Source organism: Cavia porcellus, unplaced genomic scaffold, assembly GCF_034190915.1.
Source record: "Cavia porcellus strain 051 isolate PalLab524CR breed Dunkin Hartley unplaced genomic scaffold, mCavPor4.1 scaffold_8, whole genome shotgun sequence".
In the NCBI taxonomy this organism is placed as follows: Eukaryota; Metazoa; Chordata; class Mammalia; order Rodentia; family Caviidae; genus Cavia; species Cavia porcellus.
The window spans coordinates 62816687-62835164 of NW_026947491.1; the positions used below are offsets into that span (position 1 = coordinate 62816687).

The 18478-nt window shown below is 38.9% G+C and overlaps 1 protein-coding gene across 1 annotated transcript in view; it reads left to right on the plus strand.

Annotated features, from left to right (window-relative positions):
- Nucleotides 1-18478, plus strand: part of Myrfl (myelin regulatory factor like) — a 116351-nt gene that overhangs the window by 70322 nt on the left and 27551 nt on the right. The window contains exons 14-15 of the mRNA XM_063255582.1: nucleotides 4400-4508; nucleotides 5265-5374. Coding sequence (XP_063111652.1) covers nucleotides 4400-4508; nucleotides 5265-5374 — 219 coding nt within the window. The remainder of the gene's footprint in view (nucleotides 1-4399; nucleotides 4509-5264; nucleotides 5375-18478) is intronic.

Genomic DNA, 18478 nt, shown 5'->3' on the forward strand with positions numbered 1-18478 from the left:
TTTTATTTGATAAAACATCCACCCAAAGAACAATGAAAATAGTACTAGAAAACCTAATTCGATGTCTAAAAAGGTCTTTGGGGAAACCAGGGGTCATTTTCCGTCTCTGCCGTGTGGGCAGCCTGCAGGAGGCTGTGGGTGCCCCTGCTTTCCACCTGCAGGAAAGGGACCAGCTCACTTTGCTCTCTGCTGGGCACAGGTTGTGCAGGAAGCAAGGGGGCAATGAGAAAGCAGCACGGGACTGCTGGCACTGTGGGGTGGGCAAGAGGCTGGGCAGTGCCGGGCCAGTCCAGGAGGTGCCCTCATCATACCCTCACTGCCCTCTCTAATTCTGTTAGGAAGTGTTCTGCCATTTCACTATTTTCATCCTTTTACTTCTTTTTTTTTCTCCCCTGAGGATTTTGTCAACTTTTTTTTTTTTTGGCATAATGCAGGTCTTGAGAATAAGATATACAATCCATCCTTTTATTCATCTGAACTTCAAATAAGTGCCTAGGATAGCACCAGTTACACAGGAGCTACTCAGGGAATAATTGTTGAATGAGTAATGAAGCTCACAGTGGTTGATATGTGCACAGAGTATGTGAAATTGTGACTGTTCCTTCCTACTGTGGCCTTAAGTCCTTCCCTGCTTTGGCCTTTATTTTAAAGCCTTGTAATCCTAAACTTTGTCTTGGTTATTCAGTTTTCATTTAGGAGATTTGCTGCTTTGGGACTTGTGTCCTAATGTTTTCTCTGTTTATAATTCTTACATTAGTCTCATTTTTTTTACCCATGCCCTAGTCTATTTCTTTCCTTTACTTGTAACTTAAAATTATCAATGTATTTACTCCACTATTAGTTGAGCACCTACAAATGTTCAAAGTGTTGCAGTAGAAATTGGTAATATGGCAATGAACAGTAAACTATGAGCTCAGATAATCTCCATCCTCTCAGGACGTGTACCTTGTAGGGGAAGTCAGAGAATAAAATTGACACAGCTAGTTGTCTGGTGATAATTGCGATTGGTTCCATGAAGGAGAACAGTGCAAGAAGCACAGAAAGCAGAGGCACACTTCCTCGGCTTGAAGGCCAAAAGTCCTCCCAGCAAGGGATGTTTAAATTGGAGGAGGAAAAGCTAGAGATTTTAAGGCAAGTAAAGCAACCTGAGGGGAAAACAGCAGAATATCCTTGAGGAACTGTGAGAAGCCAAGCCCTTGCTTGGGCTTCACCGTCTCCAGGAAGCTTTCTTTTGGCTCCCCTAAAAATAGTTTAGATAACTCCTCAGAGATGCAATGACAGTCACAGTTTCAGCAATGCCCTGTGTTTCTCTCACTGTAATATAATTATATGTGACGCGTCCATCTGTCTTCCTGTCGAGACCAGAAGCTTCTAAAAGAGCAATCATCTTTTAAAGTTCCAGTATTTAATAGTGCATGATATATATTAATTGAATGAAACAAATAATAAATCAATTGATCTTAGCTTCTGCTAACAGTAGCTATTAAAACAGCAAGAAACTCAAAATTATACAATTAGATACATGTCTGAAGTAAAGCTAATTCTTTTAGCCAAGTGAGTACCGGCCTTGATTGTCACAAGCAGCCTGACTGGGGACGAGCTTTCCTCTGCTTCCCAGGGTAGGTCAAGGAAGACACGGGCAGCCGGGCAGCCGTAACGGGGGTTTTCTTAAAACAACATTAGCAGCAGCGGCAGTAGCAGCAGCAACAACGAAATTGTGTTTGATTCTTTTGACACATGGATGAATGCCCAGCTATATTTCTACTTTTCAATATACCACTGGTTCCATAACCCAGAAATATTCTAGGCAAGTGCTCTACCATTGAGCTACATCCTCAGCCCCAACTGGGTAATAGTCTAAAAAAATATTGAGAAAGGTGCCCATTTTTAAAATTTTCAAGTAATATTAAGAAAACTGATTCTGCTAGTTTCAACAAGTCATTTAAAAAGGAGCAAAAATGAAAAAACCCACAAGGGAATTCTTTGGCTTGTTCACTATATTGTGGTTGTTAGCATTATCCTGGGACCCAGTGAAATTAGTTTGAGGACTCTGCAATGACAGGAATGCAGAGCATGGATCTCAGAGGAGGGGGCCTTTGTTCACCAGAGTGACCTCAGGGACAGAGCTTCCTAGCTCTGAGTCCAGAGGGACCAGAAGTTGAACCATTTAGACTTGAAATCCATTTGAAGGAATTTTCTTCAACAAATGTTTAAAAGCCATTGGATAATATAGATCCTTGAATGAAGCACTGCATTTTCAGTTTGTAAATACAAGTTTTGCTATGAACCGGTCTCATTTGAAAAATGATGCTTTTGTCTCACAGATCTAGAGAAATCATTCCTAAAATTCATATGGAACCAGAAGAGACCTAGAATAGCAAAGGCAATTCTGGGCGACAAAAGCAAGGCAGGAGGCATCATAATCCCTGACTTGAAGTTATATGACAAAGGTACTGAGATAATATCAGCACGGTAACAAAACAGACCTGAAGATCAATGAACTACATTAGAGATAGAGTCACAACTACAAATACACTCAGCCACCTTATCTTCAACAAGGGGGCCAAACAAGTTCACTGGAAGAAAGATAGCCTCTTTAATAAGTGGTGCTGAGAAAACTGGCTTTCCATATGCCCCAAACTAGAACTAGATCAGTGTCTACCACCATGCACTAAACTAAAGTCAAAATGAATCAAAGATCTAAATATTAAAACAGAAACACTAAACCTACTGAAAGACAAAGCAGGTAGAAATCTTGAAGATGTAGGGGTGGATAAAGAGTTCATGAACAAAAATCACACTGCACGGGAAATACTTCCCAGAATCAACAACTGGGATCTTGTCTTACTAAAAAGTTTTTGCATGTCAAAGGAAATCTCCAACAGAGTGAAAAGAAAACCCCCAAATTATGAAAACATCTTAGGCAACTCTTCCTCAGAAAAAGGACTTCTATCTAGAACATATAGAGAAGTTAAAAAGATCAGGCTCCCAAAATCCAAAGACCCAATACAAAAATGGGCATCTGAGATGCATATACACTTTTCAGATGAAGAAATACAAATGGCAAATAAGTATATGAAAAAATTTCAGCATCCCTGGTCATTACAGAAATGCAAATTAAAACAATGCTGAGATTCCATCTCACCCCAGAAAGAATGGCCAAGATCAAGAAATCAACCAATAACAAATGCCTGAGGGGCTTTGGGAAAAAAGGAACTCTTCTCCACTGATGGTGGGAGAGTCAGCTGGTGCAATCACTGTGGAAATCAGTGTGAAGATTCCTCAAAAAGCTAGGAGTAAAGGTTCCATTTGACCCAGCTCTCTTGCTTCTGGGTATTTTTCCAAAAGAACTGAAAACATCATACCACAGTGACATATGTGCACCCATGTTTGTAGCAGCACAATTTATAATAGCCACTTCTTGGAAACAACCCAAATGCCCACCAACAGAGGCATGGATAAAAAACATATGCTATTTTTATACAATAGTGTACTACTCAGCTATAGAGAAGGGTTACGTTGAGACTTTTATAGGAAAATGGATGACTTGAGACCATACTCATAAGTGAAATAAATCAGAGTCACATGTGTAAATACCATATTGTCTCTCCTAGTATAAGAAACTGAAAGAGTAAATAAGATCCAAAATCTACAATAGATATTGTGAAAGGGTAAGAAACTACTCAATTGGAAAAAATAACTGGGATAGGGGAAAAGAGAAAAGAAGGAAGGGGAAAAGAAAAAAATGTAAATTTGTTTATATGTACATAAAATAGCTAAGATGATTAGACTACTAATTCTATTAGTTCTTGGAAAAGAACAGTTAATGCTCATATGATTGGATCAATTTTGCATGTCTATATCTGGTAATCCAAGCAACTCTTTTGAAGAAAACAATATGCAGAATTATAATCATTATTAAATTTCCCTTATCTTGTTTTGAAAGCCTATATTTTATTATTCTTTGGGGGTCTTTTTGTTGTTCTTGTAGTTGTTGTTTGTATGTCTCTTGTTTTTTGTTTTTTTCTCTTTAAAATAAAAACAAAAATGATGCTTTGTGACTCAGAATAACTATTGTTTTCTCTACAAAGTGAAAGACTTCCTCTCAAAAGGAGGATTCGGTTCTTAGGGGAGAGAAGTAGGGAAGAACAGTGACTGACCAAGCCTTTGCCCCATAATTGAGGTGCAAAAACCCTGGGTCATTTTAGTAGTTAGTGAATGGAATTCACTGATGTGGATCTTACAACTTTAGCTCCTCTAAGGCTAAAGAGAAATTTCTCTTACACTAGTTTGGACAAAAGAAAAGAAGAGTCCTATTGTCAGTATTCACACTTGCTGGCATTGATTAGAATAACCAGTTTCTATACACTGTAAATCTGTTCTTCTTTAACTAAATTAGGTTGACACAAATGAACAGCTGAGAAGAATAGCCCAAATGAGGATTGTTGAATATGACTACAAACCTGAATTTGCATCTGCAATGGGAATAAACACTGCCCATCAAACAGGTACACACATGAATTTCCTTTTGAATTTTGTATTGTCAACCACTAACGTCTTAATTTCCTCTTACTATGGTGTTTGATAACACTCTGTGCCCTAACTCATCCTCTGTGAAATCCATACTCATTACATTAGGAATTTCTGAATTTAAAGAATTTCTGTGTCATCTTTTCTAACACCTCTATTCCTGCACCTGAATGCTTCCTAGTAGAGTATTCTGAATGTGTTGTTTTTTTCTCCTGGAATCCTATTGCTCATGATGGGGCAGATAGTAGCTCAAACTGGGAGGGGTACACTGGGCAGTTTGGGAACAGAAGAAGCAGCTGAAGGGTAGGTAGGACGATCTAGGAAAGACAAAGTATAAACAAAAAGTTGTTCATTCTCTAACCCAAGAATCCTAAAGAAAGAAGGAATATATAAGGGTCAGAGTCCTCCCATAAGAAAAAAAATCAAGCTAATTCCCTACCTTTCCCTCTATTACAGGAATTTTAAGGTATTTACTCACCCTTTCCAACATTTGTCAGTCTTTAAATAGAAATAGGGGAAAAAACTACACTCCCTCTTTGAATCCTAGAATGGTTCTTAGCTCAAAGTTTCCACTTTGCATAAGATGTATTGTTGATCAAAGTTAAAGCTTTGGAATAAACTCTGTTGCCAACAATGTCTTATGACTAGCAGGGTTACACCTTGACATAGACCTGCCAGGATTTTCTCCCAATGAGTCTTTCTCTGGTTAAGCACTTGGAGTGTTTTGTATATAGGAATGATTGCCCAGGAGGTGCAAGAGATCCTGCCCAGAGCCGTGAGAGAGGTTGGTGATGTCACCTGTGAGAATGGAGAGAAGCTGGAGAACTTCCTCATGGTTGATAAGGTAATAAATCTCTGTATAGATCTCTGTTCTGTGAATAAGCCCTTTCTGTGGTGGCTCAATGAGCTGAAACACCTGCCTGACAAATGCACATAAAAAAGAAAAGATTTCTTCGTCTAGCTGTAAAGTGAGTATATCAATTACAGACACAAAAAAGATGTGTCATAGGAGTGTTCTCATCACAAATGATGCCAACTGTATGAGGTGATGGTGGTTTGGTTCATTGGCTTGATTGTTCCACACTGTATTAAAAAATTATAACATCACTTTGAAGCCTCTTAAATATGCACACCTGTATTTGTCAATATGTAATAAAAAGAAATGTCCCATAGGAGAAAAAGAAAAAGGATTACACAATAATGATTTCACCTCAGCACTGGAGGAAAACTGGCATTGGAAAAGTCCACTTAATATGAATGCTCTTAACACAAAGATTAAAGGCAGCACTGAACAGTGACAAAAACTTTGACTAGACTTCAACTCTAAAAATGTAACTGAAATTTATAAAAATATATATTATGTTGTTTCACAAATTATAAGTATAAAATGTGTTCCTTCTCAATGATTAAAGATAGAATGTGGCCTTTCTTTTTGACCACAGTTTTGGTGAAATTATATTTGATTTTCATAGTATAATCATAAAATGGACCATTTTTATGAAGATATTCATAGGCCTCATTTTTTCCGTAGGGCTCCTCTTAGTTCCTTGATATTCAAATTGTTCCCATTGAAGCAAAGTCCTGATGCCACTAGATTAGCTCCCCTTCCCTGGTCTAAGCCTGTCAGTTTCTTGCTTTTGATACAGTATGTATGATTTGAATAATTTCTTGATATCACATCCATCAATTCTGTGAAAACCTGCATCTTTTGCAAAGGTTGCAAACTCAGTCTGCTGCTGACTTGCTTTACATTGCAGTTTTGTGTTTTGTGCTGAGAGGAAAGCCTGATTGCCATAGGGATTTTGTAGTTGTGGGCAGAGATATCTGCGTGGAGACTATAATTTGTCAGTTCATGGGGGCAGTGCTTTTCAAACTTCAAAGTACACACTCATCACCAGGGATCTTATTAAAATGCAGATTCTGATTCTGCAGCAATAGGGTGAGACCCACGAGGTCCTGCGGTTCTAACTAACCTCCAGATATGCTAGTCTTGCCGACCCTGCAGGACACAAGCCACACTTGAGATAGTGAAACAAACAGTACCTTTTCATATTAGGCACCTCCATCATCCTCTGCAAAGCCTTTATTCACAAAGCACTTCAATGACAGCGTCTTGGAGGCCTGGCGAGTCCTAGGCTGCAAAAGCTGAGCGGTAGAAGCTGACTTACTGCCTTCTTCCCAGAGAACACATCCACACAGAAGGAATTCTTTAATTGCTCTGTGGCAGTCCTAGGGTATCATGTCATTTGTGAGGTAAAGCAGGAGGAATTTATGTACTTATTTTCCAATTTTTTATTGCAGTACAATGCATGCGACATAAAATTTATCATCTAAAACAATGTCAAGTGTGCTGCTCAGTGACAGTAAAGACACAGTGTTATGCAGTTGTCATCACTCTACGTCTTCAGAACTCTTTCCATTTTCTAAAAGTGGAACTTGATGTCCCTTAAATAATAACTTCCTATGCCTCCCTAGCCCTAGCGTCTGGCAAGCAGAATGTTACACTTTCTGTCTGTATGGTTTCGACTGGGGTAAGTGCCTCATGAAAGTGGAATCATACAGTATTTCTTCTTTGTGGCTGGTTTACTTAGCATAATGTCCTCAGGATTCATCCTTGTTGGGTCATATATTAGATTTCCTGCCTTATAAAGGCTGAATAATGCTCCTCTACACGTCTACACTACACTCTACTGGTCCATTTGTGTATTTGTGGTTGCTTTCACATTTTAATAAAATGAATTTTGAATGAAAGTGCTATGAGTGTGGGTATAAATGACACATATATTGAGTCGCTGTTTTCAGCTGTTGGAGGATATATATCCAGGAGTGGAGCCACTGCATTATGTGTGATTTTTTTGTTTTGTTTTGAGGAATTGCCGTTCTGTTTTCCAAAGTGGCTGCAACATTTTATATTCTTACTTTCAATGCTCCAACATTTCAGTTTCTCCACATTCTCACCAATACTTGCTATTTTCTGTGTTTAACTTTTAAAGAGTAGCCATCCAAATGAGTGTGAGGTGATATCTCATTATAGTTTTGCTTTGCATATCCCTAATAGCGATGCTCAGCATCTCTTTATATTTTATTGATAATTTGTGAATCATCTTTGGAGAAATATCTGCTCAAATCCTTTGTCTGTGTTTGAATTGTGTTGTTCTGGTGTTGCTGAGTGTTAGGAATTTTCTGTTTTTCTTTTTTTTTTGGTACCAAGAATTGAACTCAAGACCTCAAGTTTGCCAGGCAGGCACGGGGCCTCTAAATCCCCTGTGGGACAGTATCAGATACATTATTGCAAATATTTTCTCTCATGTGGACGGTCTTTCCATTCTCTCGAGAGTGTTTTTATGTATGGAGTTTTTAAATTTTAATTTGATGTCATCTACTACATTTGTTAGCCTTTGGTAATCATATCCAAAAACAATGATTGCCAAAGGCAATGTTTCTGAAATGTTGATCTATGTTTAAGAGTTTTATGTCTTAAATTTAGGTCTTTAACCTATTTTGAATTAGTGTTAGGTAAGAGTTCAGTTTGATGATGCTGTATGGGAATATGCAGTTTCAACTTTTGTTGAGAGGACTTTTCTTTTCCGATTGAATGGTCTTGGAACACTTGTCAATAAGCATTTGACCATAGCTATAAAAGTTTATTTCTATGTCTGTAATTCCAGCACTAGGGAGACTGAGGCAGGAAGATTGACATGAGTTCAAAGCCAGCCTGGGCTACATAGGCCAGCCAAGGCCATCCTGAATTACAAAGCAAGAAAAGAAAAAGCTTATTTTCAAAAAAAGAAAAACTTATTTCTGGGCTGTCTTTATATTCCACTGATCTCTATATTTATGCCAACATCACACTGTTTTGATTTTTCTAGTTTTATAATAAATGTTGAAATTGGGAAGTATGAGTCCTCTAGTTTTGTTTTTTCCAAGATTTCTTTGACTTTTGTGATTACTAGATCTGAATTTTTCTTTTTTTGCAACAAGCATCATTGTGATTTTGCATTGCCTTTAAAGTATAATTATTTTGAGTAATGTTGACATTGTAATCATATTAAGTTTTTGAATCCATAAACATGGGACATATTTCTATTTACTTATGCTTTCCCTAATTTATTTTCACTACTTTTATAGTGTTTATTGTATAAACCTTTTACACCTTAGTTAAATTAGTACATATTTTATCCTTTGATGCTACTGTAAATAATTTCCTTTTCAGATTATTGTTAGTGTATAAGAAAAGCAATTAATTTTTGTGTGTGACTATGTCTTGCAACCTTGCTGAGAAATTTATTTTTAATAATAGAGTACTGACGTTTCCAGTAAATTACTTTAAAATAAAAAAGGGCATGTTCAAAGTTATTTGTATAGTAAAATCACCCCCACTCTTGCATTTTGCAAGATTCCTGCAGTGAGAGGAAAGGAATGTATAGCCATGAGTCAGCGGGTAGTTGGGGAGTGTGTCACCTGGCTACCAAAGTAGCAGTTAAACACTTTTGGATGTGGCCTTCCCTAGAACTCTTAGGAAAGGAGCGTTCATGAACCATGTGTAGGTCACTCATCTTTCCAGGGCCTTAGGATGGTCATTGTTCAGCAAAGTGATTCATTTCCACCTCTGCCTTGCAGAAGCTTCCCATCCCCAGGTGAGCTGAGTGGGATGGTTGGAGCTATTAGCAGCTGGAGGTCCAAGGGCCACCTCCTTCTCCTAGGAGAGACCTTAACCCAGGCTGGTACCTAGGAAGGCAAACCCAGATGTCTAGGAAGGCAGGAGGGTGATGTTACAGTTCCAGGCAGCCAGTTCAGTGTCACCGGTGGAGAAAACCGTGAAGGTAGAATTCTGTCCATAAATAAGTGAAAGTGGTCAGAGTCCAAACGGGAAAAGTTGTGATTCTCTTTGCAGTGTTATAATCTGTGGAAACATCCTTAAGGCCACAACCTTTTAGGAAAACTGTTATTCCAAAAGCCAGTTGAACAGCTCCACCCTGATGAGGCAGGGAAAGCCCAGCACTGTTCTTTGGATGCCTGCGGTAGACTTCATTTGCTGACCCATCCTCAGCACCACGGGACATCTCTTCCCAGCACCATTAGTGCTCACAGCATCCCCCCTATTCTTACTCATTGGGAATCCAAGGAATTCGCCTCCTGTTGTCCCATGCTCTTTGTTAACTGTGGAATTAGCAAGAGCCCCCTGCTTTCCAGGTCTCCTATTCATTCCCATGGGCACTGTAGTAGCTTTGACTGCCACACCCTGGCGGCTTGTTTTAAGGGATTTTGTTAAGATTTCTGGGCTCCACATACTGTGTAACTGGTAAAGGTCAGATTAAGGTACAGTCTCTCCATTTCTCACTCTGTTTCTCTTCCACCATCGGATCCCTTTTAATTAAAACATTTTCTTAGAGCCTAAAATATGAACTAGACATGCTTGTGACAATGTTGAAATGTTGCTCTCCGTGACTGCTGCATCATTTTCACAAGTGTGTTACAACTTTACACCAAAATAGGAGAAAGAATGGCTGGATCTGTACAGACTGCCTACGTCTTAGCCAGAGTTAGTAGTGTTTGTCTAAGTTGGTACGAGCAGCCTTTCCTCCCTGCCTTAACAGGAGGGATGACCTTGCAAGATAAACATTTTTGATCTTGATAATCTGCTTCTTCTCATAAACCTTTCTTGGTTTCCTCTGCACCAGGGAAAGCTCAGTGGTGGGAGGTAGATTGAGAGGCCAGGGTTGATGCTGAGGATAAGAGACACAGGGCTTTGCCTTTTTAGCTTTTTCATCTATATCTTCACTTGGAAATGTCATTTACTCGTTTCTCCGACTACGTGGGAGTAAGTGGTTATTGTTCTGGGAATTATTAGTAGGTGTGCTTCAGATAAGAGCAGTGTATTCCGTATATATGAGAGTTGCTTTAAACTAATTCACAACTGAGTCTGTGCAAAAATCAGATATGTCTTGTGAATAATTAGTTCAGACAAATTGTGCCTTTTTCTTTTCTGAGACGGGGTTGAGGTGTGCAGTTCAGGTTGGCCTTGAGCTCACTCTGTAGCCCATGCTTGAATTCATGGCCGTCCTTCTGCTTCAGCCTCCCTAGTGCTGAGATTATAGATGTGTGCCACCATGTTCCGTAACATGCTTTATTTTTTTAAACTGATGCTATAGGCCATCCTACTATTACTTAGGATATAGTTCCTTTGTACTCTCTTGTCTATTTTTTCTCCTTCTATCATAACATGCCAGGAAATTGTCTATTTGATTGATGGGAGCATTGAGTGACACTTGGCTCCTGTCTTCACATAGTTTATATTCTTGGGAGGGGTGGTAAGGTAATTCCATGAGTATCAGAGCTCTGAGTTACAGTGTGGGTGCTGGGGAGACACTCCTTCGAGTACTCCATCGGTCCAGAGGAAGAAGAGGGACATGTGAAGTCTAGGAAGAGGCTCGTAAACGGAAGGAGGAGGGAAGCCTTACACAAGCGGAGAAAGGCCCTGGTGGACTTCTCCACCAGGTGAACATGTGACCAAGGGCGGGCGCACGGCCTCTTGAGTCTTCCATTCCCACTCACAGTGTTCAGATGGACACTGAGTCCTACTTGTCTTCCTTTGGCAGTGTCTCCAGCACTTCGGCTCTCTTTTTTATTCTTTTTCTTTTTCTTTTTCTTTTTTCTTTTATTTTTCTTTTTATTTTCCACAATGATGTCCTAACTATCCTGCTAGTCGCCAGTAGAATTATTTTCCTTAAAAACCAAACCACCAAAACAAATCTCTGATCATATAATAATCCCTTTCCCTGTATTTGATTTTTCATTAGCTACAGACTATTAGAACTCTTCATCATCTGGATCAACTCTTCTCTTCCTAACTAGTTTCCTGGCACTCATACCAACCGCTCAACCCCTTAACACCTATGCACGAGCTACCTGGCACAGTGAGCTCACCTCTCTTCAAGCAAGCTGGGCCTTTTCAGAATACAGCGTGTTCACATGTGTGCTGTGTCCTTATCTTGGAAGCCTCTGCCGCCTCCCAGTATTCCTCATGGAACATTCCCGTTTCCTGTACTGCTTCTTTACCTTTTCTCTCTCAGGGCCTTCCGTGGTCTCCCTTACCTAGATACACAGGGACATCTTGTCTGTGAGGTCCTCCCACACCAGCCATTTCCTCTGATTCTCAAACCAAAGAAGAAAAACAAAACAAAACAAAAAATAAATAAATAAAAGCTTCTCCCTGTAGAAGATCTTGTCCTCTCACTGTTTGGCCTCCCCCGTACCCATCTGAAATAATCTCTGCATCACTCAAGTCCCCTTTATAAAATTCAGGGTCACTTCCCAGGGGGCCAGTACTTTTGCACTAATTAGGAAGGGTGCTACTGGCTGCAGCCCCACCAACCCCCTCAGCGGAGTCTCTGTGCTATTTGCAAACTACAAACTTATTCACAGCAGCTTGGAAAGTATTTTTTCCTGACCAAAATTGTCCGTTTATTTGCCTATTTGTTCTTTGACAAGCTCTCTAAATAGTTGTGTGAGACCAGAAATGTTTTTAAAAGTTACTTCTTTTATACTTTATTGTGGCTTTTATTCCAGGGCTTTTTATACTGTAGAAATTCAACAGATATTGGTGGAGTGAGTAAAGGAGTTGTGTGATGCCTGGTTTGATCCTGTCGCTACACTCCTTGTGGCCTCTGAAGACAAACGTCCTATAGTTTTTATCACAGCACGCTGTCATTTACTTTCTCTTGTCTCCTTTGCTGTAAAGTGAGATTGCGGAGTTCAGAAAATATGTCTCAACTCTGTGATGATTAATACAGTATCTGATACTTTTTAGATAAGAATTCGTTTATATAAAAGCCTAGTTTTTTGAGTGTTAAAAAAAGGCAAAGTAGAAATTTTCTTAACCTAAGGACATCTGACAGAAAAATGACTTTTCTGAGGGAAAGATGGGTTCAGTTTTGACTTTGAGGTATCAGCTGAGCAGTCGGATGAGAATGTTCAGAGGGTGACAAGGACAGAGGAACTGGGCGAGCAGCTGGGCCTGCTGCCTTCTCTAAGAGGAAGCCCGTGGGCGGAGGTCATGGATGGAAAGGCTGTGTTCGAATCTGGCTTGCTGATAGCTTTCTATCATGATGCTTTTAAGACTTTCAAATTTGCTGCCTACTTTTAAAAAAGCTGATCTTCACGCCAGTTTCAGACTTTTGGCTTTCTTGAAACATGAGAAGTTGTAGGCATGGAGTGAGGCTCCCCGACTAGGTTCTTCAGGGGCACTCGTTGCTGTTGGCTGTTACCTGCATGGTCCCACAGGCTTTTGGGTTCATACAGAATGAGAAGCAAGAGGCAGAAGAAGCTCTGAAGACATATCCAGCTAGGGCTTACAGGAGAAGAGGAGGCCTGTGGTGCTCAGAGGATTGGGCGAAAAGGATGGGATGACCTGGGGCAGCACAGTGCCAAAAACCCAAATGAGCAGAGGGAATGGGACGGACATGAATGAAACAGGAGCTTCTCTTTGAGACAGGTACCTGTGGGTATGAGAAACACGCTGGCTTGTCTAGAAAGTGCTGTCAGATTGTCGGTCAATTCTAATTCATAGCACCTAACATTATCAGCCTTTCTAAATTTTGCAATTCTGATTGTTAAAATATCATCACCTTGTTTTATTTTTGCCTTTTCTGTATTAGTAATAAAGTAGCGCATCTCTTTCTTATGTTAGCTGCTTAGGTTCCCACTGTGTCTATTGTTTGGCCCAGTGTGCCATTGTTTTATATCTTTTTCAGAATGCAAATGCAGTTTTTATTTGACTATCATTTTGTTCTTTGCCAGTGCTCTCAAAAATAAAACTAACATGCTAAATCTATAGTAGTAGCTTTACATAGTGACAATTATTTTTTATTTCAATGGCTGGTATTCTTTCCTAGTGCTAGGTAGAGCTTAGAATTATGACTTGTTTGTTGTTTGTTGTTTTATTGATCAAATCTCCCTCATTGGAAAATATTCTATGGAGAGTAAGAGACTGCTTTATCTAATTGTTTTGTCCCCTGTTAATATGTAGGAGAATATCAAGCACATCATAGGTGCTTAATAAAGAACGATTGATTCTATTGACTAATTGAACATTAAATTCAGGTATCAGGTACTGGGTCGTCCAAAGGGTATCATAGACATCCTCAACACGTTGCAAAGGAGCTCATCAGTCACCACGAGAGGCCAAGAAATCACAAAACACAACAAACTGAACATATGCCAGTTCAACTGGAAACGTGTCTCAGTCGAAGGATTTAAGCCTTTCTCACAGAAAAATGCATTTAACCAAAAGTAACAAAAATTAAACAACAATTCTAAGGCAAAAGAAGAACAACAGTCACGTGCATATTTTAAAACAAATTTAGGAAGCTTATGCTCTTTCCAGATAAAGTGAAGGTCAACATGAGACATGCCAGAAAATGAGCTCAGGAGTTACCCTCTTTGCGAGAGAAATATGTACGTAATGGAAGCCTCTCCTTCTCTCACCTGCTGAAAACTCAGCTGGTTTCTGAAAGACACTGTCATACAATGCTATGACCAACATGTCCTAAAGCTTCCAAGCTACCTTTTCTTTCTATTGTCACTGGTCCTACTTACACTCCTCTTTGTTTTTGGCATTTGGCTTCTTCCAATAAAAAAAGCTTGCTTGTTTAATGTCTCAGTTCGTGATTTTGCCAAAACCAAAGCAGATCATGAAGACTGATGATAAAGGCTCCTTTGTACCACAGGAAGTTTTGCTGCAATGTCACCCACTGTGGGACTTTAATATTGCCGCATGAGATACGAGCAATGTCTGCAGAAATGCAGTTACTTGTCAATAATGATAAAAAGTCTGCTTTGATTTCTTCAGCTCAAATTTCCCAGCACCGTATGTGTTCCAGGCAGGCCCATGTGGAGGCAGATAATTCATGTGTTTTCCTCTTCAAGAGGAAAAAAAGATGAGGAAATTTACTACCACTTTTCTGACTGTAATTATGGCCTTCACTGATGTGAAGGACCCAATGGAAAATTACCAAAAAATAAATTTCCAGAGCATGTCATGGAGCTGACTCTGGCTAAAATACTTGAAGTTCTGATTTCTGTTCTCCATCATCACAGTAAAGCCAATATACCAATCTTTAAAAATATAGTTTCCTTAAATATATCCTTTTCTCTGAAAGTGAAGAGATCTCTGTGAGGGGACTCTGATCAGGAATGTGCATCACAGATGCCTGAGGACCTTTTTCCCTGATACTGGGGATTAAACTCACAGGTTAATCAAGGGCTCCTGACACTGAGCTACACCCACAACCCCTTTTATCTTGAGGCACAGTCTTGCTAGTTGCCCAGCCTGGCTTAGAACTTTCCATCTTCCTGCCTAAGTCACATGGTAGCTGTTGTTACAGGTGTGTGCCTTCACGCCTGGCTTGGAGCTTTTTTTAAATGCACAAGTAAAGGCTCCATATGAAACCGAATTTACTAGAGATGAGATGGGTGTACATAGGACCCATTTGACATCAATCATTGTCTAGGCATAATTTTATAACAAATACTAATTTAATTACTCAGCTCTATCCAGCTATTAGCAGTTTTAAATAGGGCTCACTCCTCAGCTGAAAAATAACTTTATGATTGCAATGAGAAAAAAATGATTAACCCAATTTTGCCATCATAATTTACTGGTGAGACTGTAGAGGAAAAATAGTGCCTGGTTTAATTCATGCAAGACTCTTTTATGTACTATTTGAAATACTCATTTGGTGATCAGGTTACACATGAACAAAGTGAACATATTTTCCAAATGGATGCTTGGGGCAGTATGGTCAGTATAAATGCACATGAAAATGACACAGGCACTTGTGAGCTATTATCTGCCTTACAATAGGTGCCTTACTAAAACTCATCTTTTACCATACGAACCCCCTTCACACTGTGTGCACTGGCTATCTGTTGAACTTACTATGACACCTCTAGTCTTTGGAACTAGCACATAATGTTCCCTGTTTATGTACTTAGAGTCACATTTATCTATGTAATGAACACCTGGAAAAGGGAGCTTCTTGAAGACAGGGCCCACACCTCACTCACAAGCCATTCTCTAGCAGACTAGTGACTCAGTACCTATTTGGTGATTAAATGTATTAACATCTCCCAGTGATGCGTGGTTCATGTCATGAAAGGGCCCGTATTGCTCTGTAGTGAAAGGAAGAGAGTGGATAACTTCCAGCTCATTCTTTTATTTGAGGTCTCTCTTAGAGACAATAAATAAATGAGTTCTAACTTTCAACGCCATGTAGGGAAATGCCTGTGGGAATGTGAGCGGATTGCCAAACCCTGGGATTTAATCATCTTCAAGGAAATGGCTTCATGATTTGGCTAGAGATGGCAAACTGGACTCCACCCATGTTGGTCCGTTTTCTGTGGCAGGGAATTGGCCGATGGCAGGCCCTTCACCCCCTGTTTCACCTCCAGGAAACTCTTGGAGTCTGTTTCTGCAATTCCTTGGATCCTTGCAGGTCTGAAGATAATCAGCTTGTTTATCAAGGCACAAACAGGCAGTGGGGTTAAACTCTCCTCTCTTTGGAACGATGACTTATCCCGTTCAGCAACACTGAACAAGGGTAACTAAGCCTGATCACAAAGAAAGTTGTGAGACGTTGAAAGAGGCCTTTATTTCTTTCCCAGTAAAAGAGAACATGGGCTTGAAACCTCTCCTTGTGGTAAATGATGCACCTGATGTTGCATGGACTGAGGTTCTGGAATAAAATCATGGAATAAATATTGCCTATAATTTCACATTGTAAAAGTTATTGCTCAAGGAAGAGAAATGGTCTTTAGCAGTGGTATATCTGGCAATTAGTTGGGCTTTGAATAAAGCCCAACTTTAGATTTTCATCTAAGAGTTTATTTTGTGGGGAACTTTGCAGAATCCTGAAATGGATTTAACTAAGTGGAATCCCCAAACAAGAAAAGCACACTGTCAAGAAGCAGGGCATGGGCAGGAGTCAGAGACACTAACTGGAAATCTGTTTCAGGTTGCTGGGTGGACATGAATTGATACATGATCCATCCTAAGTAAAACCGTCAATATCGCATCAGGCTCTTTAAGGTCGAAATGTAGTAAATAATCAAATAACGTTCACTATGTTTTAGAATCACTGAAAGTGCTTCTAATTTGTCTTGGAAATAAAGCAAAACCTGTACCAGGATTACAAAAAGGAGCACTTTTTTGGAGAATTTAAAATTTTTGCTTTAAATTTATTTTTTAAAATGTTTTGATGAAAAATTTCAAATATATACAACATTAAATAGACTAGTAATAAACTGCATGCATGACTCACTCAGATTCCAGCCATAAGGTCTTGTTTAATCCTATTTAGACTGGTGCAACCATTGTGGAGGTCAGTCTGGAGATTTCTCAAAAAGCTGGGATTGGAGGTCCCATTTGTTTCAGCTATTCCACTTCTAGGCATATTCCCAGAAGAACTGATAACATCATACCATAATGATATATGTGCACCCATATTTATAGCAGCACAATTTGTAATAGCCAGATCTTGGAAACAACCTAAGTGTCCATCAACTGAGGAATGGATAAAAAAGATGTGGTATTTTTATACAATGGAGTACTACTCAGCTATAAAAAATGATCACATTAAGATATTTATAAATAAATGGACGCAGCTTGAGACTATACTCATAAGCGAAATAAATCAAACTCACATGTATAAATACTGAATAGTTTCCCTAGTATAAGAAATGATAAGAATACATAATCACAGTTCCCCATTATATTGAAGACTTATAATGTTTTCATTCTTTAAATGAAATGGTTTTATTCTGGGTTGTTTGATTTTATTGTCTGTGAGGGTATGAACAGCTATTTTGAAGAAAACAAGACATTATAATAGCTAGTGCTGACTTAATATCATCTTGTTTTGAAGTCCCACCAAGCTTTTGTTCTGTCTCCATCAGTTTTATCATGTATCTTATTGGATTTTATTATATGTGATAGTATAAACAAAATATGTCATAGACAAGGAGGTAATATAGTAACCTTTTTTTGTTTTCTGTTAGTTGATTCTGAATACCCTGTAATACTTTCATTCTATTGAGTATTGAGTGTTTGTACAGTGTCTTTTTATGTTTGATACTATAGTATATGAAGGTATACTCAATTATTTCAAGGAAAGAGACACTATGGTAGCTACTGTTGTGTCGGATTGTCTTGTGGTGAAACACTATGCTGCTTAAACTGTTCTATTCTGACTTGTTTTGTTATGTCCTCTTTTATCTTAATCTTTTTTTAATAAAAAAATCCTATTTAATCCCCTACCAAATATTCTCCCCCAACTATATTATTACAGAAAACCTCAACATTGTATCATTTTATTATATATACATTAACATTTTTTAAAAATGAAAGGAGCATCTCATAAGAACTGAACCACAATACTATTATCATACATACAAATGCATAGAAATTCTTTAATATCATCAAATCCCAAGTGGTGCTGAAATTTCTCCAGTATTTGTATATATACAGGCATAGGGTTTTAGTAGCCATTAATACTCATTGCCAAGATCCATTGTTTTGCCCTTTTTAAATCATTTCTTCTTTATTTTCTGAAATTTTTCTAAAATGAAGAACTTCCCCTATCAAATATGTAGCTGATATGCAGGAAAGGTAGGATACAATTTCATTCTTTATTTAAATGTTTTCCAAAAAAGATTCTGGATGCTTTAAAAAGATATTTAATTTTTGGATCTACTACAGTAACTAGTCCTTTGATGTTCTGTTTTTAATCAATGAAAAGTCTTGGCCCTGAGTCATTTTGACAACTACAAAACTCTGTGATGCTGCCTCTGTGTTCACATATTGTAAGCTGTTCCAGGTTCAAGCCATAAGTTCCAACCCCAAACATGGACTCCCTACTTCTCCAATGAGCGCTGAGTCCTTTTGGTGGGA